A 26,158-nucleotide genomic window follows, 5' to 3' on the forward strand; every position below is an offset into this window, starting at 1 on the left:
CTTCTGTTGAATGACAGATGGGTGAAGGAAGAAATAAAATAGGAAATCATTAACTTCCTTGAGCTTAACAACAATGAAGACACAAGCTACCAGAACCTGTGGGATACTGCAAAAGCAGTTTTGAGAGGAAAATTCATCGCTTTAGATGCCTACATTTGAAAAACAGAAAGAGAGCGCATCAACAATCTCACAAGCCATCTTATGAAGTTGGAAAAAGAAGAACAATCTAAGCCTAAACTCAGTAGAAGAAAAGAAATATCCAAAATCAAATCAGAGATCAATGAAATTGAAAACAAAAGAATCATTCAGAAAAATTAATGAAACAAGGATTTGGTTTTTTTGAAAAAATAAATAAAATAGATAAACCACTGGCCAGAATAACTAGAAATAGAAAAGTAAAATCTCTAGTAACCTCAATCAGAAATGATAAAGGGGAAATAACAACTGATCCCACAGAGATATAAGAGATCATCTCTGAATACCACCAGATACTCTATGCCCAGAAATTTGACAATGTGAAGGAAATGGATCAAATATTTGGAATCACACCCTCTCCCTAGACTTAGCCAGGAAGAAATAGAGCTCCTGAACAGACCAATTTCAAGCACTGAGATCAAAGAAACAATAAAAAAATCTTCCAACCAAAAAATGCCCTGGTCCAGATGGCTTCACACCAGAATTCTATCAAACCTTCAAGGAAGAGCTTATTCCTGTACTGCAAAAATTATTCCAAAAAATTGAGAAAGAAGGAATCCTCCCCAACACATTCTATGAAGGAAACATCAACCTGATACCAAAACCAGGAAAAGACCCAACCAAAAAGGAGAATTTCACACCAATCTCACTCATGAATATAGATGCAAAAATTCTCAACAAAATCCTAGCCAATAGATTACAGCTTATCATCAAAAAAGTCATTCATCATGATCAAGTAGGCTTCATCCCAGGGATGCAAGGCTGGTTTAACATATGCAAGTCTATAAACATTATCCACCATATTAACAGAGACAAAAATAAAGATCACATGATCCTCTCAATAGATGCAGAAAAAGCATTTGATAAAATCCAGCATCCTTTTCTAATTAGAACACTGAAGAGTATAGGCATAGGTGGCACATTTCTAAAACTGATTGAAGCTATCTATGACAAACCCACAGCTAATATTTTACTGAATGGAGTAAAACTGAAAGCTTTTCCTCTTAGAACTGGAACCAGACAAGGTTGTCCTCTGTCACCTTTACTATTCAACATAGTGTTGGAAGTTCTAGCCAATACAATTAGGCAAGACAAGGAAACAAAGGGAATCCAATTGGGAGCAGAGGAGGTCAAACTCTCCCTCTTTGTTGACGACATGATCTTATACTTAGAGAACCCCAAAGACTCAACCACAAGACTCCTAGAAATCATCAAAAAATACAGTAATGTTTCAGGATACAAAATCAATGTCCACAAGTCAGTAGCCTTTGCGTACACCAATAACAGTCAAGATGAGAAGCTAATTAAGGACACAACTCCCTTCACCATAGTTTCAAAGAAAATGAAATACCTAGGAATATACCTAACGAAGGAGGTGAAGGACCTCTATAAAGAAAATTATGAAATCCTCAGAAAGGAAATAGCAGAGGATATTAACAAATGGAAGAACATACCATGCTCATGGATGGGAAGAATCAACATTGTTAAAATGTCTATATTTCCCAAAGCAATCTACCTATTCAATGCCATTCCTATCAAAATACAAACATCGTACTTTCAAGATTTTGAAAAAATGATTCTGCATTTTGTATGGAACCGGAAAAAACCCCGTATAGCTAAGGCAGTTCTTAGTAATAAAAATAAAGCTGGGGGCATCAGCATACCAGATTTTAGTCTGTACTACAAAGCCATAGTGGTCAAGACGGCATGGTACTGGCACAAAAACAGAGACACAGACACTTGGAATCGAATTGAAAATCAAGAAATGAAACTAACATCTTACAACCACCTAATCTTCAATAAACTAAACAAGAACATACCTTGGGGGAAAGACTCCCTATTCAATAAATGGTGTTGGGAGAACTGGATGTCTACATGTAAAAGACTGAAACTGGACCCACACCTTTCCCCACTCACAAAAATTGATTCAAGATGGATAAAGGACTTAAATTTAGGGCGTGAAACAATAAAAATCCTCAAAGAAAGCATAGGAAGAACACTGGAAGATATTGGCCTGGGGAAAGACTTCATGAAGAAGACTGCCATGGCAATTGCAACAACAACAAAAATAAACAAATGGGACTTCCTTAAACTGAAAAAAGCTTCTGTACAGCTAAGGAGACAACCACCAAAGCAAAGAGACAGCCTACACAATGGGAAAGGATATTTGCATATTTTGAATCAGACAAAAGCTTGATAACTAGGATCTATAGAGAATTCAAATTAATCCACATGAAAAAAGCCAACAATCCCATGTATCAATGGGCAAGAGACATGAATAGAACCTTCTCTAAAGACGACAGACGAATGGCTAACAAACACATGAAAAAATGTTCATCATCTCTATATATTACAGGAATGCAAATCAAAACAACCCTGAGATATCATCTAAGCCCAGTGAGAATGGCCCACATCACAAAATCTCAAAACTGCAGATGCTGGCGTGGATGTGGAGAGAAGGGAACACTTTTACACTGCTGGTGGGACTGCAAACTAGTACAACCTTTCTGGAAGGAAGTATGGAGAAACCTCAAAGCACTCAACCTAGACCTCCCATTTGATCCTCCAATCCCATTACTGGGCATCTACCCGGAAGGAAAAAAATCCTTTTATCATAAGGACACTTGTACTAGACTGTTTATTGCAGCTCAATTTATAATTGCCAAAATGTGGAAACAGCATAAGTGCCCACCAACCCAGGAATGGATTAACAAGCTGTGGTATATGTATACCATAGAATACTATTCAGCTATTAAAAAAAATGGAGACTTTACATCCTTCGTATTAACCTGGATGGAAGTGGAAGACACTATTCTTAGTAAAGCATCACAAGAATGGAGAAGCATGAATCCTATGTACTCAATTTTGATATGAGGACAATTAATGACAATTAAGGTTATGGGTGGGGAGCAGAAAGAGGGATGGAGGGAAGGGGGTGGGGCCTTGGTGTGTGTCACACTTTATGGGGGCAAGACATGATTGCAAGAGGGACTTTACCTAACAATTGCAATCAGTGTAACCTGGCTTATTGTGCCCTCAATGAATCCCCAACAATAAAAAAATAAATAAAAAGAAAGGAGGGAGAGGGAACAAGAGACATTCATTCATTCATTACTGACTAGGCGCTCAGGCACTAGGAATTCAAAGATGAGCAGGACAGAGTTCCTATCTTTGAGAAAATGACACCTGTTAAAGATTAAAACTATTCCTACCAATGTACTGTTAGCAATTGAGTTTTCATGCCTAGACAGGCCATCAGCTAAATGGCCCAAAACAGGTTCCAATATTGCCCTACAAAAACAGGGTAGTTAAATGAGGCTAAATAACAGTACTGGACACACTCAAAAAATGTAGGTCTACCAAGAAGAGACTTTTTGGAGGGTCAAGGAATAAATGGAAAAGTTATAGACATAACTAGATAAATTTTGTATTCCTAATGACCTATTTTTAGCACCTCCAACCCATGAATATTGCAAAGGCTACTTAAGACAATATCTTACCTCAGACAAGAAAAAATAAAAGTATCAGTGTTGGCCTGCTGGGATCCCTCAGTTCAATGCAAATGGACTGAGTAGATGTTATTCATTTTGCATTGCATAAGCAAAATATTTAAGATTTTTTACTAAACCAAAACCTGAAACTAAATCTGTGTCAATTGCGGCATTTTCACATTCCCTATTCTGCTCATTAACTACCATTTATTAAGTACCCACTATGTACCATGTGCAAGTTAAAAACTTCACATTTATGTCTGAAAACTATTCTGTGAGCAATTTTCAGCTTTAACCCACAGCGCCAAGGTGGATTTTCAATTTTGAAAAGAAATAAGTAGAGTGAAACAGGATCATGGACTCTCCCTCCCCTAATACCTAGTGAAAATGAAAAATAAATAATAGAAAACATCAGCCCCAAAGTTCTAAAGCAATTGGCTCATGATCTCAAGCTTTGGAACCACTTGTCTAAGGGACCTTCTCCCCCTAGCAACCCAATTTTTAATTATGAAAATTTCTAATTTACATAAAAGTTGAATGGATAGTATACTAAAAACCTATGATGTACCTACCTTGTAAATTCAACAATTAATATTTTGTCACTTTTTAGGCTGACCAAAAAAATTGCAGACATGACACTATCTCACAATAATTTAAGATGCATTTCCTAAGAATAAGGACATTCTTCTACATTACCACATTATCACTATCACACCCATTTTCTAATACCAGCTGATACCCAATCAGAGGTATATTCTGACCACCTGACTTCATGTTTCTCTAGGCTTTGTGAATCAATTTAGAGCACTTTGCCTTTTACCAAAGGCCAACGTAAGAAACAGCTATATAAACAGTCTTTCCATGTTAACATAGGTAGGAAGACATGAACAGGGGAAGTACGGAATGGGCAGTCTGCTACTGAATAAAAGAACATACTGTAACATTAACAAGACAAATGTCACAGAATGTTACGGTAGAAAAAAATGAGACATGAACAGAGAAAATACGAAAGCAAGGAACATAAACAAATGGGATACTGAATAAGACATAACATACCATAATGATAACAAGATAATGGTAACCACAACTGTCACAAGAAACATAACAGAAACAACAGAAGGCACATTATATAATACAATTTTCCCCTGTCACCCACCCATAGGCACCACAACACATTTAGGCCTAACCATGTAAGACGGAAAACTCCCCTATTCCGTGACAGGAAGGAGACAACATCTCCATTGGTCAAGAAAAAAGTGAAAGAGATAACATCATGAACGAAGAAAGGCCAGACAGGAGAAAAAGGGATGACACAGAAACTCCAGGGCCACAGCCTGCTCCGACATGTGCCCATGCTTAACCCCTTTAATAGTGAACTTTTGCTTTAACAAACTTTGCTGATTGCCACTTCAAAACTGTCTCTTGCTTTCATTCTTCAATCTTGAGAAGACAATAACCAATGAGTTTAAAAACTGGTAACATCCAGACAAATGAATTAAGATGGCAGAGAGAGGCATAAACACAGAATATCTGTCTTGCAATCCCTAATGCAATGAACAATGTATGCTTTCTTTAATGCCCAAAAATTCATCACCAGAAACCAAGCAAGAAAAGAGGAACCTATGCCATTAACTTCAGGAGCGGAGAACTCTTAACATGATTCTGGCAACACAGACAATGTGGTATTGCTTCTGCTTCTAACCAATCCCCAGAAGTAGTAGTGAGCAAAGAAGGTTAAGTCAATAAAACTCTTTAGGCAAGGAATGTGGCCTGCAAGGTAAGTACGGTAGGGTAGCTTTAGGGAAAACCCTTCTGAGTAGAAGAGCAAGCCAGCTAGCTGTCAAGGCTTACTATCTTACAAAGGCATTGAACTTAGATGTGTAAAGAAATAAAAAACCAAGGAAGTTGGATACACACTTGATTGAATGTGCCTACTATAGGGTAGGTAAAAGGATACCCAAGGAGAAAACAAAATTGAAGTCCTCTGAGGGCTATACTTAGCCTCAGCCAAACTCATTTATTCTCCTATCCTAGACTACAGAAAAAAATTGAAAACAGAAACCAATATTCAAACAGTAGACATGGGAGGATGGGGGACTAATCACACATAAGGTGAAAAGGGTATGAAGATCCACTCACCCTATATCAGAAAGATATAAAGTCTGAACAAAGCTACCCACATTAAGATGAAAAGAATGAAATGACAATTATGGAAACATAATTGCAAAAACAACCTATAAAAACCAGATGAATTTGGTCTGGAAGAAAGTACAACACAGAGGACATAGGTAGATTCTATACATGGTTATAGAAAAAAGTATTGAGAATGAATTCAAAACAAGAAAAGCTTAGAGAAAAATAGGATGAAAAGGGAGATTACAGAGAAAAACATAACAAGCATCACTAATACAGATATAATTTAAATTAAGAAATGCAAAATTTAGAGGACATATCATTTCTTCACTTTCAGATGTACTACATTTGTATAGACAGTAGAACATAATGATTTTGACCTTGGCCAGATCTGAAGCCAAAATGCAAGGAATGAAATTACAGTTCTGTCCCCATACTAACTGTGTGACCTGGGACAAGTAATGCAGAGGAAAAAGGATTTGATGTGGATTAAATTAGCTAATTAAGGTAATAAAGCAGTTAGAATAGAGTGTAGCACAGAGGAAGAGCTCAATTAATATTAGTTACTACTATCATGAATAACTTAATCCATTAAGATCAACTGGATAGAAAAAAAGCAACAAGAAATTTATCATCTTTAACTGTATAGTTTCTGGCTTCCAGGTTCCAAATTGGCATGTAATATGCCTGAATTTTGCCATTCTGTCTTAACAGGTAAAGAGATGGACAAACTGAAAAATCAGTAACTCTTCTTGGATATATGAGAAAAGTGAGGTCACAGGGCAACTCACTGCCCCCCAAATTAGAGAGACAGGTGGGCAAATGCAGAGAGTCACAGCTTACAGGAGCAGAAACTTCTGCAGGAACCAGTGCCCAGGATACAAAACCCCAACTGGAACTGATGAATTGCTGGGTGCTTAGTATGGACAAGTCTGAGAGTAGAAAAAATGGCAGTGGGACCTGGTCACAGGTGGACACACACACACACACACACACACACACACTTCTCAGTTTTACCTCCAACTCAGGCTGGTCTTAAGCAAAAAGAAGAGAAAATGGACCACTTTAAAATTCACCAGAGCATTCTGTTCTCCTTTAACAAAGTCTAACCTTAAGAGAAACCCCTAACCTGCTTGAGTTTTATCAGACCTTAATTGACCGGGGGAAGAGAAATACCCAACTCCAGCCCATTCTAATCATCCTATCCCACCTAAAGGGCGGGGAGGGACTAAGAAACACTTGTAAAATTCATAATCCAGTGGCACAGGGTCACAAAGATCTAACTATAGGACTATAAAGTGCTTTCCCTTTCCCCACACCTTACTACCACATTACTAAAGACCCATTTACAGCAGTACCTTTCACCTTTCATCATATCCAGCTATGAAGAAAAAAATGACAAAGAATATTAAAATGAAAAACAGTTGCGTACCCCTTAATATTCTGAAATTTAAAAAAAAAAAAGAAACACTGCTCTTAAGAGACACCATTTAAAAAAGACAGTTTGAAGCATCAGAACCAGACTCAGACATGGCAGCAATGTTGAATTATTAGACCAGGAATTTCAACAACTATCATCAATATACTAAGGGTTCAACAGGATAAAACAGACTCCATCCAAGAACAGTTGGGCAGTGTAAGGACAGAGACAGAAATCTTAAGAAAGAATCAAAAAGAAATGCTATAGATCAAAAACACCGTAACAGAACAAATGAACTTGGATGAACTATTAGCAGACTGGACATGGCTAAGGACAAATTTCTGAGCTTGAAGATATCTCTTAATGGAAGCCTTCAAAACTGAAAAGCAAAGAGAAAAAAGACTGAAACTGAATAAAATATCCAAGAACTGGACCAAAAAAAAAAGGTAACATATGTACAATTGAAATACCAGGAGAAGAGAGAAAGAAAGAGAAGAAATATCTGAAGAAATGATGACTGAGAATTTCTCCAAATTAATGACAGACATCAAACCACAGATCCAGTAAGCTCAGAACACCAAGCAGGATAAATACCTCCCCCCAACAAAGACTATACAGAATCATGTTTTCACATTAAAACTACACATATAACTACAGGAAACCAAAACTAATAAATCCTGAAAGAAGCCAAGGATGGATGAGAACATCTTACCTTTACAGAAGCAAAGATAATAATTGTACCAGACTTCTTATCAGAAACCACATAAACAAGAAGAGAATGGAATGAAATATTTAAAGTGTTGAGAGAAAAAAACTCACCAACCTAGAATTCTGGGCCTTATGAAATTATCTTACAAATGTGAAAGAGAAATAAAGATTTTCTTAGACAAACAAAAATTGTGAGACTTCACTGCCAGACTTGCCTTGCAAGAAACACTTAGAAGTTTTCAGAAAGGAAATGATACAGGTCATATAAAGAAAAAAAAAAGCAATGAAAAAAGAACAAGTGAAGGTAAAATCAAAACTTCTATTTTTCTCATTCTATTTGCATAAAAATCTGATTATTTATTTTAGAGAGTACAAATGCTTTTTGTTACATGGGTGAATTTTATAGTGGTGAATCCTGGGCTTTAGATGAACCCATTAACTGAATAATGTGCACTGTAACCAATGGGGACTATTATTTTTTTTTGAGACAGAGTCTCACTATGTCGCCCTCAATAGAGTGCTATGGCATCACAGCTCACAGCAACCTCAAACTCTTGGGCTTAAGCTATTCTCTTGCCTCAGCCTCCCAAGTAGCTGGGACTACAAGTGCCCACCACAACGCCCTGCTATTTTTTGGTTGCAGTTGTCATTGTTGTTTAGCAGGCCCAGGCTGGGCTCAAACCCACCAACTTCAGTGAATGTGGCCAGCACCCTATCACTGAGCTACAGGCACCAAGCCCCAACAGGGAATTTTTCATCCCTGTTTTACTTATTCTTAAATGACATAACAGTTAACAGTTTATTCAAAATAATAACAACAATGTATTTGATTATGTATGATTTTGTGTATATATGCTTATAGATAAGCAAAATGAATGACATAATGACATCATGGGTCAGAGGGAAAGAATTAGGACTATTCTGTCACACTACCCCTGGAGCAGTATAGTGCATTTGAAAGTAGACTTGGATTAACTGTAAATATACAATTATTACAAAGCTACAAGCTCCACAGCAACTGAAAAAAGTAAAAAGAAGAAGAAAATGGAATCATACACATTGCTCAGTTCAAAAAGGGCAGTGGCTCACTTCTGTAATCCCAGTGCTTTGGGAGGCCAAGGTAGAAACACTGCTGGAGGCCAGGATGAAACTAGCCTAGGCAACATAGCAAGACCCTATCTCTACAAAAAATAAATTTTTCAATGCTGTTTGTAGAAACTAAGAAGAAAAAAATACTGTATATTAGTCAGATGTGGTGACATAAGCCTGTTATTCTAGCTACATGGAAGGCTGAGGCAGGAGGATCACGTAAGCCCAGGAGAGTTTGAGGTTACAGTGAGCTCTGACTGTGCCACTGCACTCCAGCTCAGGCAATAAAGACAGACCCCGTCTCTTAAGAAAAAAACAAGTAACTTCATTAATAAATTCTAAAAAATAAAAACAAACAAGAACCAAAAAAGTAATAAATATGACAGATACTAATCCAAGTATATCAATAATCACTTTAATTGTACCAATTAAAACACAGATTGTCCCACAGCTAATCTTTTACTGAATGGAGTAAAAATGAAAGCTTTTCCACTTCTAAGTGGAACCAGACAAGGTTGTCCTCAATCACCACTACTATTCAACATAGTGCTGGAAGTTCTAGCCAATACAATCAGGCAAGAGAAGGAAATAAAGGGCATCCAAAAGAGACCAGGGGAGGTCAAACTCTCCCTCTTTGCTGACGATGTGATCTTATACTTAGAGAATCCCAAAGGCTCAACCACAAGACTCCTGGAAGTGATCAAAAAATACAATAATGTCTCAGGATATAAAATCAATGTCCACAACTCAGTAGCCTTTGTATTTGCCAATAACAACCAAGATAAGAGGCTAATTAAGGACACAACTCCCTTTACCATAGCTTCAAATAAAATGAAATACCTAGGAATATACCTCACAAAAGAGGTGAAGGATCTCTATAAAGAAAATTACGATAGCCAGGTATTGTGGTGGGCACCTGAAGTCCCAGCTACTTGGGAGGCAGAGGCAAAAGAATAGCCTAAGCCCAGGAACTGGAGGTTGCTATGAGCTGTGTGATGCCATGGCACTCTACCGAGAGCAATAAAGTGAGACTCTGTCTCTACCAAAAAAAAAAAAAAAAAAAAAGAAAAAGAAAAAAAAAATTATGAAACCCTGAGAAAAGAAATAGCAGAGATATTAATAAATGGAAAAACAAACCATGCTTATGGCTGGGAAGAATCAACATTGTTAAAATGTCTATACTTCCCAAAGCAATCTACAGATTCAATGCCATCCCTATTAAAATACCAACATCGTTCTTTCAAGACTTGGAAAAAATAATTCTTGGTTTTGTTTGGAATCAGGAAAAACTCATATACCTAAGGCAGCTCTTAGTAATAAAAACAAACCAGGGGCATCAGCATACCAGACTTTAGGCTGTACTACAAGGCCATAGTAGTCAAAACAGCATGGTACTGGCACAAAAACAGAGACATAGACATTTGGAATCGAATAGAAAACCAGGAAATGAAACTAACATCTTACAGCCACCTAATCCTCGATAAACCAAACAAGAACATATACTAGGGGAAAGAATCCCTATTCAATAAATGATGCTTGGAGAACTGGATATCCACATGCAAAAGACTGAAACTGCACCTTTCCACACTCACAAAAAATTTATTCAAGATGGATAAAAGACCTAAATTTAAAGCATGAAATGATAAAAATCCTCAAAGAAAGCATAGGAAAAACACTGGAAGATATTGGCCTGAGAAAAGACTTTATGAAGAAGACTTCCATGGCAATTGCAACAACAACAAAAATAAACAAATGGGACTTACTTACTTAAACTGAAAAGCTTCTGTACAACTAAGGAGACAACCAAAGCAAACAGACAACCTACACAATGGGAAAGGACATTTGCATATTTTGAATCAGACAAAAGCTTAATAACTAGGATCTATAGAGAACTCAAATTAATCCACATGAAAAAAGCCAACAATCCCATATATCAGTGGGCAAGAGACATGAATAGAACCTTCTCTAAAGAAGACAAATTGCTAGCAAATATGAAAAATGCTCATCATCACTAATTATTAGAGAAATGCAAATCAAAACCACCCTGAGATATCATCTAACCCCAGTGAGAATGGCCCAAATCACAAAATCTCAAAACTGAAGATGCTGGTGTGGATGTGGAGAGAAAGGAACACTTTTACACTGCTGGTGGTGCAAACTAATATAAACTTTTTGGAAGGAAGAATGGAGAACCCTCAAAGAACTCAAGCTAGACCTCTCATTTGATCCTGCAATCCCATTACTCGGCATCTACACAGAAGGAAAAAAAAACTTTTACCATAACAACTCTTGCACTAGACTGTTTACCACAGCTCAATTTACAATTGCCAAAATGTGGAAACAGTCTAAATGCCTACCAACCCAGAAATGGTTTAACAAGCTGTGGTATACGTATACCATGGAATACTATTCAGCCATTAAAAAAGATGGAGACTTCACATCCTTTGTATTAACCTGGATGGAGGTGGAACACATTCTTCTTAGTAAAGCATCACAAGAATGGAGAAGCACGGATCCTATGTACTCAATTTTGATATAAGGACAATTAATGACCTAGAGTACACAGTGGGGGGTGGGGGAAGGAAGAGCAGAGAGAGAGAGAAAAGGAGGGAGAAGGGTGGGGGAAAGGGAAAGCAGAGAGGGGGAAATGAAAAGCAGAGAGGGGGAAATGAAAAGCAGAGAGAGGGAAGGGGGGCAGGAAAAGGGAAGAACAAATAGAGGGAAGGAGGTGGGGCTCTCAGTGTGTGACACACCTTTTGGGGAGCAAGACACAATTATAAGAGGGACTATACCTAACAAATGCAATCAGTGTAACCTGGTTTCTTGTATTCTCAATGAATCCCCAACAATAAAAGAAAATTTTTAAAAAAACACAGATTGTCAGAATAGATAACAAAAATTTAAGTCTGCACAAAAACCTATAACATGGATGCCTATAGTGGCTTTACTGATGAGAAGCAATTGAGATGTCCTTCAGTAGGCGAATGGATAAAGAAGTAATACATCTAGACAATGGAATATTATTTCACACTCAAAAGAAATAAGCCATCAAGCCATGAAAAGATATAGAGGAAACTTAAATATATATTATTTTCCTACATCAGGCGTCCTCAAACTTTATAAACAGTGGGCCAATTCACTGTCCCTCAGACCGTTGGAGGGCCAGACTATAGTTTAAACAAAAAAACTATGAACAAATCCCTATGCACACTGCACATATCTTATTTTGAAGTAAAAAAAAAAAAAAATGGGAACAAATACAATTCACACCGCTTCATGTGGCCCGCAGGCCGCAGTTTGAGGATGCCTGTCCTACATGAAAGAAGCCAATCTGAAAAGGCTACATACTGTACTATTTGACATTCTGGAAATGAAAAAACTATGGAGACAGTAAAAAGATCATTGGTTGCTAAGGGGCAGGGGATTGAAAAGGCCAAGCACAGAGATTTTTAGGGCAGTGAAAATATTCTATATAATAGAGTATAGTCACAATGGTGACTACATGTCATGTCATTACATATTTTTCCAAAGCCCTAGAATGTACAACACAGTGAACTTTAATGTAAAATATGAATTTTGGGTGATGATATGTCAATTGTAGGCTCATCATTTATAACGAATGTACCCCTCTGGTGGGGGGATATTGATAAAGGAGGAGGCTATGTATCAGTAATAAAAAGACAACCCAATTGTTAAATGAGCAAGGGATACAAATAGACACCACCTCACTAAAGATGACTGTAAATAGCAAATAAACAATACTCAACATCTCTAGTCATCAGAGAAACAAAATTCTAAGCACAATGAGATACCACTACATACCCACTAGAAATGACTAATAGAGTGACAATGCCAAGGGTTGGTGACGATGTGGGGCACTTAGAAGTTTCATACACCTACTCCCAAGAAGGCAAAAATGGTAGACACTTTAGAGCATTTTGACAATCTTCTAAAGTTAAACATACACTTACTCATATGACCCAACAATCCTACTCTGAGGACACAAAAACATATGTCCCCCAAGAAAAAGGCTTGCATAAGAATATTCAAAGCATCTTTGTTTATAACAGCCCAAAAGTAGAAACAACCCAAATGCCCATCAACTGGTGGTTAAATTAGTTCTATGACTTCTATGTAATAAAATACTACTCAGCAATAAGAGGAAAAAAAAAAAAAACTACTGACACAACTTAGATGAATTTCAAAGCCTAAGTGAAAGACACTGGAGAGAAAAGAGTACATAGTATATGATTCCATTTATATGAAGTTATAAAAAAAGCAAAATTAAATGAAAGTCTATCAGAGGTTGCCAGGATCAATCAATGGAAGGAAGAAAATGACTGCAACAGAGCAAAAGAAACTTTCCGGGGTGATGAAAATATTTTATATCGTGATTGTGGCAGACATAACTGTACACATTTTTCAAAACTAATCAATTATATGCTTAAAATTATGAGTGTACTGTATGCAAATTATACCTCAAAGCTGATTTTAAAAACAAAAATGTAGCATAGATACCCTGTTTCCCCAAAAATAAGACATCCTCCAAAAATAAGACCTACTTACAGGAAAGATAAGACGTCCCCTGAAAATAAGACCTAGCGCATCTTTGGGAGCACACCTTAAAATAAGACACTGTTATGGGTAGTTAAGGGTAGTTATGCTCAGGGTAGTGACTAGAATGCAATCTAAAGGAGACTCTGGGTTACTAATACTGTTCTATTTCTTGATTTTGGTGGTGGATACATGGGTATTTAGTTTGAGAAAAGTCCTTGAGCTACATTTTTTCTGTACATGTGTTTTATTTCGATAAAAATACAAAAAATAGGTCCTCAACAATCTGAGGTTAAAGAGACTTTACTCAAATAACATTAAAGATTCAAAACTGCAGGATGGCGCCTGTGGCTCAAGGAGTAGTGCGCCGGTCCCATATGTCAGAGGTGGTGGGTTCAAACCTAGCCCTGGCCAAAAACCACAAAAAAAAAAAAAAAAAAACAAAAAGATTCAAAACTGCAGCTGAGAAAATGATAAGACAAATAAAGGAAAAGAACACAAGTAACCACTAATTATAAGGGAATTCAAAAAGCAGCCACTTTTCCAAAGCTTATTTTCCTGAGTAGAAGACCTGACTAATAACATAGCTATAGATTTCGGTTATACACACAGTCAAGTACCACATAATGGCATTTTGGTCAAAGAATGCGTATGTATGACAGTGATCCCCTTAAATTATTAATGGAGGTGAAAAATTCCTATCACCTAGTAAACACTGTAGAACACTGCATAACCTTTTCTATGTTTAGATATATTCAGATATACAAACAAATACTTAGCATTCGCTGTGCTACAACTGCCTACAGTATTCAGTACAATAACATGGGTTTGTAGCCTAAGAGCAATAAGCTATATAACTATTATAGCCTAGGAGTTCAGTAGACTATACCACCTAAGTCTATGTAATTATACTGCATGATGTTTGCACAACAATAAAGTTGCTTTAAGACATATTTCTCACCTGTCCTTAAGGAACACATGACTATGTGTGTTTCTATGGTTAGGATGCAATGGACTTTCCATGAACCTCACTCAGCATAACCTTTTCCTAAATTAGGTTCATATTTATGTTTCTAGAGATACTTAATAACACAAGTATACTCATAACATTTTCAAGAAAATCTTACTAACCTCCTTCATAAATGACTTGCCTATGCGCACCACTTTTGCAAATAAAATGGGATCGTGAGAAAGGTGAGGACCAAGGTAACAGAACATACTGAACACATCTCTCCTCAAATCTTCAAAGGTCTCTACTTGTTTGGGTGCTCTCTTATTTTGCAAAGCATTAACAGGTGAGCCTTTAGCACCTTTAGGAACGCCAACTCTGTAAAAAGAAATAAAATTTATACACACACTATACAATACCTGTGAGTTTAAGTTAACAGTCACCTTAATAAGTGAAACTTTACTTGCTCATACTTGCTTTCTATATTTCAATCCTGCTGAACTTTATTAAATCAGATAATTCTCAACTGATAGAAAAACAATATTCATTACAACAAAAATAAGAAATCAGAGAAGAATGTTTCAAATTAATTGCCTCAGAAAAAGAAAAGTGCAGATTTCAAGTAACATTTATTTTTTATTTACTAATTTTTTTTAGAGATAGAGTCTCACATTGTCGCCCTCAATAGTGCTGTAACATCCAGCTGTTGGGCTTAGGCGATTCTCTTGCCTCAGCCTCCCAAGTAGCTGGGACTACAGGCGCCCACCACAACACCCAGCTATTTTTTTGGTTGTTGTTGCAGTTTGGCCGGAGCTGAGTTTAAACCCGCCACCCTCGGTATATGGGGCCGGTGCCCTACTCAGTACACCGCCATTCAAGTAACATTTAACATACATCGTATGAGTTTGTCTTTAGTTAAATATGGCCAGTATCAGGAATTTAAGATACAGGAATGGGGAACAAGGGATGGACCTCAGAAAGACTGGCAGATGAAACAGATAAATGTGGATATAACACTGATTTACATCAATCAACATTTCTCAATCTGGTTTCCAATACCCCGACCAAACATGAGGGAGGTGGTGGTAGAAAAGGTGAGACACATAATGATAAGAGTGTCCTAAAAGAAAAGCATGCCCAGGGCGGCGCCTGTGGCTCAGTGAGTAGGGCGCTGGCCCCATATGCCGAGGGTGGCGGGTTCAAACCCAGCCCCGGCCAAACTGCAACAAAAAATAGCCGGGCGTTGTGGTGGGTGCCTGTAGTCCCAGCTGCTCGGGAGGCTGAGGCAAGAGAATCGCGTAAGCCCAAGAGTTAGAGGTTGCTGTGAGCTGTGTGAGGCCACGGCACTCTACCCAAGGGCGGTACAGTGAGACTCTGTCTCTACAAAAAAAAAGAAAAGCATGCCCAGAGTTCTCACCTGCTGGGCAGGTGTCCCATTGTGGAGTCACAAGGGTCACTCTCTAAGAATAAGCCTTAATTGTCCACAGCCCAGGTGACACTGAAGGCAGCGGTCAATAGCTACGCATGAGTCACAAAGATGGGGCTTTTGAGACAGGCTCTGTCTATGGGGCTAAAGCTAGAGCTGCTGTCAATACTGTTCCTAAGTATCTTGCAAAGTAAGCTGAGGGCTAGAGTTCTGCTTGACACAGTAACTGGGGATGTTGAGGGAGGCTGCACTAGTAATTTCCAAAACAAAAGCCTATACACTTGGAGTGATAAGGCAAGCAGAAGAGAGGCAATGTCCTAACTCAGAGGTACTCAACTCAAGATAGAGAAAAATTATACCACATAAAAACCTTAGGAATTCTCTGCCCTTCGAGAGGAGGAGAAATCAAAAAATTGTGGTTTTCACTCTCAATGGACCCAACTCAACCTATAAGTCTAACCTATAGTTTTAAGACTACACTGCAGTACATGTCCTAGAATATCTGGTCTAGGAGACAAGCCACTGATTAATAAATGGCAGACTGAAATGCTCTATGAACTGTTCTTTTCTTTTGATAAAAACATACAAAAACATGTGCTTGGTTTGAAGAGATAAAATGAATATACATACTTTTGACTGTAGTCCTAAACCATTTCTACCTCAATGATTAGAAAGTATCTAATAACATACCTTCGATAGAGAGGCTCAATAGTTATGTGAATGAGCTTGCAAATAGCAAGGGCTATTAGCTTATGTGAAGCTGCATAGTATGGAGGCATTTGATCCATAATGTTCTGTGCATGCTGCCAATCACCAATCTTTAACAAGGCTTCCAACAAACCAAGTTTCTGGTTGTCTGGTGGCTAAAAATGAACAGTCACAGCAAAGACACTTAGGGTATAGACACCAAGAAATTGTAATAATTTTTTACTTAAAACATCATTGAGCTAAGCAACACAATAATGTACATCAAAAATAGCTGCCATTAGGGAGAAACTGAATAGTATTTTCCTGAGAGTACAATCAAGATTTTGGCTACTGAACAAACAATAGGATTTGCTTCTTCATTTAGCAGAGACAGGCATTATAGTGTATGAAATTGTAATTGTTACACTTAATAACATATTGTGCCACAGGAAACCAGAATTGATCACCTTTGAGACTCCTCTTAGAATTTGAGGGACATTAAAACACAGAATGCTATATAAGTCAATATATTCTGTGATTTTTACTTAGAATACATTTTGAAATTTATATAAAAAAGATATGGCCGCCTCTTTGGGGAAAGTGTCATTCAGATTAAAAACAAAGCTACTATTGCAAATTAGTATTCCAAAAATCAAATTTCATAATAATTAAAAATAAGAAATTATGCTTCTATAAGTTGATCAACTATTAGAAGTTAAATTTCATTAATTCTAAATCCAGGAGACAATGTTAATTTTACTAGAACAATTTACATACCTTCTCTACTTTCTCCTCTTCTTTTTCCTTTTCTTTTTCTCGCTCATCCATTTTTTCAGAAGACAACACAACCATTGTAAGTTTTCTAACAATTTGCTTAGCTTCTACAATTTCTCGTTTGTGTTCATCCATAATGCAATTATCCGCTGGAAGAAGCTAAAAATAGTTCATTAAAAATTTCATAAAGCAGCTAATACCAACTACTTCCTCATATAAAAGCAAATACTATTCTCAGATGATAAAACTAAATAAGAAGTCTAGACTTTTGATAAGTTATTAAAATCTGACAGGGTTAAGTACCTGAACTTCATATACTTTTCAAAAGCAGGTAGCATAAAAGTTTTAGGTCTCTGATAGAGGTTCTAAAGTAATATAATACCACAACAGTGATCTCCATTAAATTTATTAGTTACCTAAGAAAATACATACCTGATCCATTAAAAGTATTACAGATTACCCTATTAAAGGACAAATTCTAAATTAGAGTACTATATATGGATCCAAACTGCAAAAGGGAAGCTTCTAAATTACATAATGAATTTGAATCCTCTAAATGAAAAATCTTATGTAGAAAAATGATAACTTGACATCTCACATTTTCTACATACCTATTTGACCTAGATCACAAACTAGTTTCTAGTTTATTGAAAAAGCAAAAAGTATCGTGTGCATAGTCAAGCCTCCATTATGAGAATGTCTCGATCTTTCAATTGTGTTTGCAGCCGCCTCCGCCCTCCGCCCGCCGCCCCCCGCCACCACCGCCACCACCCGCCTCCACCCACTGCCACCACCCCACCATCGCTGTCTAACACCAGCACCACCTCTAGCTCGCCAAACTCCAGACAAAGGAGAAGGAGGGTAAATAAAGAGGTTTTTATACCTTAGCTGGAACAAAGCAGTCCGCCCACTAATCCACCAGTGGTAAAGCATACAGGAAGCAAGTGGCTACAAAAGCCACGTGCAAGAGTGCGCCTCTACTGGAGAGGTGAAGAAACCTCATCGCTACAGGCCTGGTACGGTGGCACTCTGTGAAATTAGACGTTATCAGAAGTCCGCTGAACTTCTGATTCACAAACTTCCTTTCTAGCATCTGGTACAAGAAATTTCTCAGGACTTTTAGACAGATCTGCACTTCCAGAGCACAGCTATTGGTGCTTTGCAGGAGGCAAGTGAGGCCTATCTGGTTGGCTGTTTTTTTTTTGTTTGTTTGTTTTTTTGCAGTTTTTGGCTGGGGCTTGGCCTTTTTAAAGACACCAACCTTTAAAAGACATCCAGCTAGCATGCCACATGTGGAGAACGTGCTAGGAATCCACTATGATGGGAAAACATTTCATTATCAAAAAAACAAACAAACAAACAAAACCTTTCTTCTTCCTGTTATTAGTAGTTCTAAACTTAGATTCCTCCCCCCATGGGGTCAAAAAATACTTAAGTATATGACTGTGACCAGAAAAATAGGGGATAGAAATCAAGTATTGGCAGTTTTTCCATTTTCATTTGTGTGTGAATTTTTATAAATGCAAGGACGTACAGCACTAATGTGAATCAAAATGTTTCAGTGAACAAATTTTTCTGGACAATGCCAGCATTTGGATTTTTTAAAAACAAGTAAATTTCTTACTGACAGCAACTAAATGTTGTTTGTAACATTTTTATCATACAGTAGATTCCATCCATTCAATATACTTTTCTGAGTTGTCCTACGTGCAAGTACATGTTTTTAATGTTGTTTGTCTTCTGTGCTGTTCCTTTAAGTTTGCTATTAAAATACATTAAAGTATAAAAAAAAGAAAATGGCTCAAGTATCTCAAGCATAGCCACCATATATGAGTGGAAGATGATTAACGTAGACATTTCATAAAATAACCCAAATACAAAGAATGATACAGGTAACAAACCATTATTACTTAGTAGTTTCTGCTAGATTCTATAATGAGCCATAAAAGAAATCTTCCTGCCCCTAGATATGCATATATTTCAGTAACTAAGTCTGATGTAAAGTAATCAATAAACAATAAAATACTGTGAAATATTAAATATTATAGAATTCTTCTCATTAGTCCAAAAAAAAGAGAGAGAGAGAAGTCACTATGGACTGTGTAGAAGGAAAGCAAAACTTTTTCTCATTCTGTACAATTGCCATGGCATGCAAACCCATTTATAATGCTTTACTTATATTGCTAACATAGGTAACTCATCCTATACCTGGACATTTACCCTGTTTCCCCGAAAATAAGACATCCTCCAAAAATAAGACCTACTTACAGGAAAGATAAGACATCCCCTGAAAATAAGACCTAGGGCCTCTTTGGGAGCACACCTTAAAACAAGACACTGTCTTATTTTCGGGAAAACAGGGTACAGCTGCCTCTAATGGGAAAACTGTATGTTTCTTCTATAGTTCTCTCAATTTCTAGTTGTGTGTATTTTGAGAATATGCTATTAGCTGCACGTAAAGTAGAACTGTTTTAGCTTCCTAGTCAACACAAGGTTATTGTTATGACCCTCTTTATCTTTGCCAAAAAGTCTAATATGTCCGGGCAGCGCCTGTCGCTCAAAGGGGTAGGGCGCCGGCACCATATGCTGGAGGTGGCGGGTTCAAACCCAGCCCTGGCCAAAAACTGCAAAAAAAAAGTCTAATATGTCCAACAATAGTAATAATTTCCCCAATATATTCCCCCCCACTCTTTTACTGTCAGCATTTCTTTATCCTTAGGTTTTAGCTGTGCTTCATATAAAAAATAAACTGGTTCTTAATCCCATTTGACAATCTTTGTCATTTTAACAGAAGCACATAGACCATTTGCATTTATTATTAAACTGAAACGTATCAGTAATAAATCTATCATCATTTTGTACTTTCCATTTGTTGTGCCAGTCTATACTTCCATCTAAATTGATAACTATGTCTTCAAATTCTCCCTTTCTGACCAATTTTCCATATTCTCAGTTTGTACAACATTTTTCTTCTTTAAATAATACCGCTCTACTCTCAAGAGAAAATCCAGACTTCTTGCTCTATCACTTAAACTCTTCACAGTTTAGCCCGGAATCTATTCCATACTCATTCCCCCTCTATACCACCCTAGACTCCAACCACTCTGAACTTCCTAACATTCCCATAAGGGGATAATTAAGCCCTTTCAAGTCTCCTGCCTTTATCCTCAGTTAATTCTACCTACAAAGTTTTCCACCACTGAAGCCTAAATGACAATGACAACTGCTTATCTATCAATATCCCAGTATCAACATCACTGGTTTGAAAAAGTCTTCTAAAATCCCCCCAGACAGATATGGTAACTATGTAATAAGAGCTCCCCACAGCAATTTGTGAATACTTTCAATAGAATATTTATGAAATAGTGAAAAAAAAATTTTATCCTTTGCTAGACTATGACTGCTTCCAAGGTAAAGATAAAGTTTTACTCAACTTTGTAGCCACACTAGGCAAGGAGGTTATAAACTGATTTCAAAAACAGTGAAGATGACATAAAGCTTTGGACGAGTTCATAGACATCCTAATGAAAAGTGTAATAAAAGAAAAATTTCTATACTACCATACTAGATATTTCAAAGTGATGGCAAAATTGTCACTAAACTAGAGGTCACCTATCACAATCACTATATCTTGAATCCAGCAATAAAAGCAAAATAGTAGTCATTTATTATCCAGTAAAAACACAAGAAAAAATATTTTTTAATATACTAAAACTAAAAATACACTAACAAGAGTTCTCCATTAATCCTGAATGCTTAAAATTCAATTTAGAGAGAAGGAAGTAGTATACTGGTAATCCCATATTTCTCATAATTCATATTTAATAGAGAAGCCTAAAATCATGTTTCTTAGAACTTGGCTTCTCTCCCTAAGAAATATGATGACAGTTAAGAACTTAAACTTCATATTCAACTAGGAACTCTGTAAAGGTGATGAAAAGCTATTCCATAGTTTGCCAAAGAAAATAATTAAATTCACTTACTTTATAAAATAAACACAAAGCAATAATGTATTAGGGCTTTAAAAAATGAGACTAGAACCAACCTTAGAATGCTATATGGCTACCTACTCCTCTTCCCAACCCCTAGGATGGACAACCAAATATTCTTAGTCGCCCACTTGACTTACATGTACATAAAGATCATCTAAATCAATAAGATTAAATTGTAGAAGTACTGCTGCAACTCTGTATAAAGATGATGGAGTCTCGCCATTTGGTTCCTTGAAAAATAAAAGAAAAATTTCTACTTAGTGCATAAAGTACAACAATTAAAACAATATCCTTTACCTACCAATAAATAAGAACAATTAGCTTGAATTCTCTAGGCCAAGAATAAGCTTCACAGCTCTTCTTTATCATATCAAACATCTGAATTCAGGACAAAGATTATTATGTCAACATCCCTTTTCACATTGGAACATTTTCTGAAGAACACAAGGAAAGTAGTTTCAAAAATGGACACATTTTCAAATGCGTGTTAACATGTAAATAAAATGAGATTTTATCCATATAATATTTAGTACACATTTCTGTTTATCAGCATGTTTTCTTTGTTTTCTCAAGTACTTCTCAGGGCAAAGGCAGATAAACAAGACTGACAGATGTGAAAGTGCAGGATCATCTGCATTTGCTTTATATTTTTCTCCCTATATTTGTATTTCTTGAGTTTATGCTAAGTATATCTGCTTATCAACTGATTTCCCCTTCAAACAGGTGTCCATACATATTACAGATGGATAAATCAACATTTTAAAATACAGAATCGCAGTCAAACTCCTATACTCTGATCTACATATTGTTAAGCACAATCCCTGTTCTGTCCTATGCTATCTTTCCACATCCTTGAAACATTTCCATCTAATCTTCTGGAATTAATGATGCATCCTTGGCATCCAGATTACCCCTTTAAGGGTCCCCTCACCTTGGTGCTCAAACAGAACCTGGCTCACCCTCAGAATATCACCATAAAATAGTGACTGTTTTCTTCTCACCTTACCAGGTGATACAGAAGCATTCTTTGATTTTTATTGTTGCTTCCAGACTATTCTCCCTCCATTCTCCCTAAAACCCTCCCAACTTTGAATTTCATTTCACCCTCTACGCCCTCTCAGCATTGCTGCAATCTAGTTTCAATCTACTGTGGTCACAGATGACATGTTGTATAATTTCAATTGAGACTTGTTTTGTGGTCTAAGATATAGTCTATCTGGTGAGTGTTGATGTACATTGAAGAGAATATGTATTCTATCATTGGGTAGAGTATTCCATAAACATTAGGTCTAATTAATTTACAATGCTGTTCAAGTCTATTTTCCTACTGATCTTTTGTCTAGTTCTAAGCATGAGAATGAGGTTATGGAAATGTCTGATTATTACAGAACTACATTTATGTTCCCTTCAATTCTGTCAGTGTTTGTTTCATAAGTGGGTCATTACAAAAGTTTTGAGATACACAAAAATTGAAAACTGTAAAATCCACATGGATAGAAACAAATGAAGCCCTCCCAGCAACACTGATTTGCCAAGCAAGTTGAAACTTGCATAGGTGAATCAGAAAGGATGCTGTCAACTGTGTTTCTTGGAAGTGAAATAATGGACCTTAACACAGTCTGTCTCAAAACTTTTGCAGTGACCTATATATACTTTTGGGGATTTGTTGTTTAGTACACATCATGTTTATAACTTTTATTATCTTCTCAAATGGTTATCCATTTCATCAATATACAATGTCCTGCATTGTCTCTTGTAAAAATTACTGTCTTAAAGTCTATTTTGTCTGATACTAGAATAGCCACTCCAGATCTCTCTTGCATACTTCTGTTATGGAATGTTTCCATATTTTGTTTCAAGCTATTTGTATCTCTGGGTCTAAAGTGAGTTTCTTATAGTAGTACACAGATGGATAATACTTTATTTTTTTAAAGTTGCAAACCAATGGATGAGGATTCAGAGATTTATGAAAACAAACTGTTTCTGACCACCATTACCACCCACTGGTATGGGACTAAGAGACATGGTCTTGGTCTCACTCTCACTCTCACACCCAGTCTGCAATGTAGTAGCTCATGCCTATAATCCCAGCACTTTGGGAGGCCAGGGCAAGAAGATAGCTTGAGGCCAAGAATTCATGACCAGCCTGAAAAACATAGCAAAACCAGTGGCTACAAAAAGGTTTTTTATAAAATTAGCTGGGCATGGTGGCATGCCTCTACAGTCCCAACTACTTAAGAGGCTAAGGCAGGAAGATTGTTGAGCCCAGGAGTTGAAGGTTACAGTGAGATATGATCATGCCACTGTACTCTAGCCTAGGTGACAGAGTGAGATCCTGCCCTCAAAAAATCGGCGCCTGTGGCTCAGTGAGTAGGGTGCGGGCCCCATATGCCGAGGGTGGTGGGTTCAAACCCAGCCCCGGCCAAACTGCAACAAAAAATAGCTGGGTGTTGTGGTGGGCGCCTGTAGTCCCAGCTGCTTGGGAGGCTGAGGCAAGAGAATCGCATAAGCCCAAGAGTTAGAGGTTGCTGTGAGCCGTGTGACGCCACGGCACTCTACCCAAGGGCGGTACAGTGAGACTCTGTCTCTACAAAAAAAAAAAAAAAAAAAAAATTAGTATTTTCGGGCGGCGCCTGTGGCTCAAGGAGTAGGGCACCGGTCCCATATGCCGGAGGTGGCCAAAAATCACAAAAAAAAAAAAAAAAAAAATTAATATTTTCAAAAACCTGGACATATTTAATATTATATGACAACTCTGGAAATCAGCCCACCCCCAGTCAGTTGATGCTGCTTGTTGTGAGTTGTTTGCATATTTAGTGAATATTCTAAACTCTGTAAAGTCTGTATTCTTTGTCATGTGTGGCCACTGAAAGATATGTTCTGTTATCTTGGCCACCAACTAACAGACTGACCTTTTTCTTAAAGGCCTGGAGCAAAAAGAAGGGGTAAGGAGGGAGAGAGCAAGCTCACACGTGTGCAAGTGAGAGTTAGAACACAGAAACACAAATATCCTCCCAGTTTTTGCAGACATTCAACATCTGGCCAGTTTATCAATCAGCCTTAGTCTTTACTTTCTGCTTGCTTGGAGCTTGAATAGCAACCAGAGAAAAAAGCTTAGGGTTTTCTCAGGCCTTTTCTAAGCACATACCCAGCTGTGAATATATATACACATGACTTAATTTCCTGGTCTACGTGAGAACTTTTTAAAAGCCCATATTCCTCATGTATCTCCTTTTCTAGTGTCTTCCTTCTCAGGATTTCTAGTCTGTTACTTCACTCAAATGTTGTCACTTACTCCAAACTTCTACAGACAATACCTTTAACTCCCAGCCAAGAAACAAAGGCCCTTGTACCCTCCTTCAGAGAATAATCATAGAGATCAATTCTTTGCTCCCTCTGGCATTAGCAACCTGCGCTGAGGTGTATGTTTCTATCATCATTGCCACCACAGACATAAGGAATATGTAGGCAGATAATTTAAAATGCCACAGCACTCTCTTACTCCAAAGCTGCAGATTTATTCTTCATTAAGCCTTTTCCTTAGTTGTTTTAAGGATTTTTTTTGTACTATATTCCAGAGCTCTGCAAAGTTAATTGACAAGTTTTTACCAGTTTATCAGCTGCTTTTGATGAAGGACAGCACTCTCAAATTCCTTACCAAGCCATTTTTAGACCTCTGAGTTACTGCCCTTCATTTTGTAATGATCGTAGCTTCTGACTCACTATCACTCTCTTGAACTCTACTCCCGTCCTTAACTTTTAAAGATTTCCATATACATGTAGGTGATATTTCTTTCTACCATGTGGCCTCTGGGTTTTCTTGAACTCTTCTCTTCCAAAGATCTTCTTCCCTTATCATATCTCAACCACTCACTCCATATCTTAGTTACAACTTCTCCATAATGCCAATTTCATGTGTCTGGCCTGAAGTAGGCCCTTAATGCTGCTGGCCAATTCTGTTCTGTTGTTCCCATCCATTCACTCAACTACAGTCATGCATTAATTAACAACAGGGATACATTCTGAAAAATACATCCTTAGGTGACTTCATCACACAGTATACTTACAAAACCTAGAGAGTATATAGCCTGAGACTTGCATAGGCTATATAATAAAGCCTATTGCTCCTAAGCAAGCCTATCCAGCATGTTAATGTACTGAATGTCATGGCCGATTAAAATATAATGCTAAGTATTTGTGTACCTAAACACATCTAAACACAGAAAAGGCAGAGTAAAAATAGTCTAAAAGATTAAAAAATATGACACACATGTGTAGGGCACTTACCATGAATGAAATTTTCAGGACTACAAATCACTCTGGGTGAGTCAGTGAATGAGTGAAAGTAAAGGCATAGGACATTACTGTATACTTTATAAAAACTATACACTAAATTTATTCTTAAAATATTTTTTCTTTCTTCAGTAATAAATTAACTTAGCTCACTGTAACTTTACAGAATTTTTTTTGAGACCAGGTCTCACTCTGTTGCCCCAAGCTAGAGTTGCAATGACTTCATCAGAGTTCACTGCAACCTCAAACTTCTGGGCTCAAGTAATCCTCCTGTCTCAGCGTCCTAAGTAGCTGGATCACACATGTACACTACCATGCCCAGCTAAGTTTTTTTTATTTTTTATAGAGACAAGATCTTACTATATTACTCAGGCTGCTCTTAAACTCCTGGCCTCAAGCAATTCTCGTCTCAGCTTCTCAAAGTGCTTACAGGCGTGATCCATTGCT

The 26,158-nt window shown here is 37.3% G+C and overlaps 1 protein-coding gene across 6 annotated transcripts in view; it reads right to left on the minus strand.

Annotated features, from left to right (window-relative positions):
• Positions 1–26,158, minus strand: part of THOC2 (THO complex subunit 2) — a 135,333-nt gene that overhangs the window by 49,825 nt on the left and 59,350 nt on the right. For all 6 annotated transcript variants that reach the window (XR_008377564.1, XM_053579580.1, XM_053579581.1 and 3 more), the window contains exons 9-12: positions 21,556–21,648; positions 17,430–17,585; positions 16,656–16,828; positions 14,722–14,917 (exon numbers count right to left, since the gene is read on the minus strand). Coding sequence is in view for 5 of the 6 variants with exons in the window: in XM_053579580.1 (XP_053435555.1) it covers positions 14,722–14,917; positions 16,656–16,828; positions 17,430–17,585; positions 21,556–21,648 (618 nt within the window). In the remaining variant the exon portion in view is untranslated. The remainder of the gene's footprint in view (positions 1–14,721; positions 14,918–16,655; positions 16,829–17,429; positions 17,586–21,555; positions 21,649–26,158) is intronic.

This window comes from Nycticebus coucang, chromosome X (genome assembly GCF_027406575.1).
Source record: "Nycticebus coucang isolate mNycCou1 chromosome X, mNycCou1.pri, whole genome shotgun sequence".
Classification (NCBI taxonomy): domain Eukaryota; kingdom Metazoa; phylum Chordata; class Mammalia; order Primates; family Lorisidae; genus Nycticebus; species Nycticebus coucang.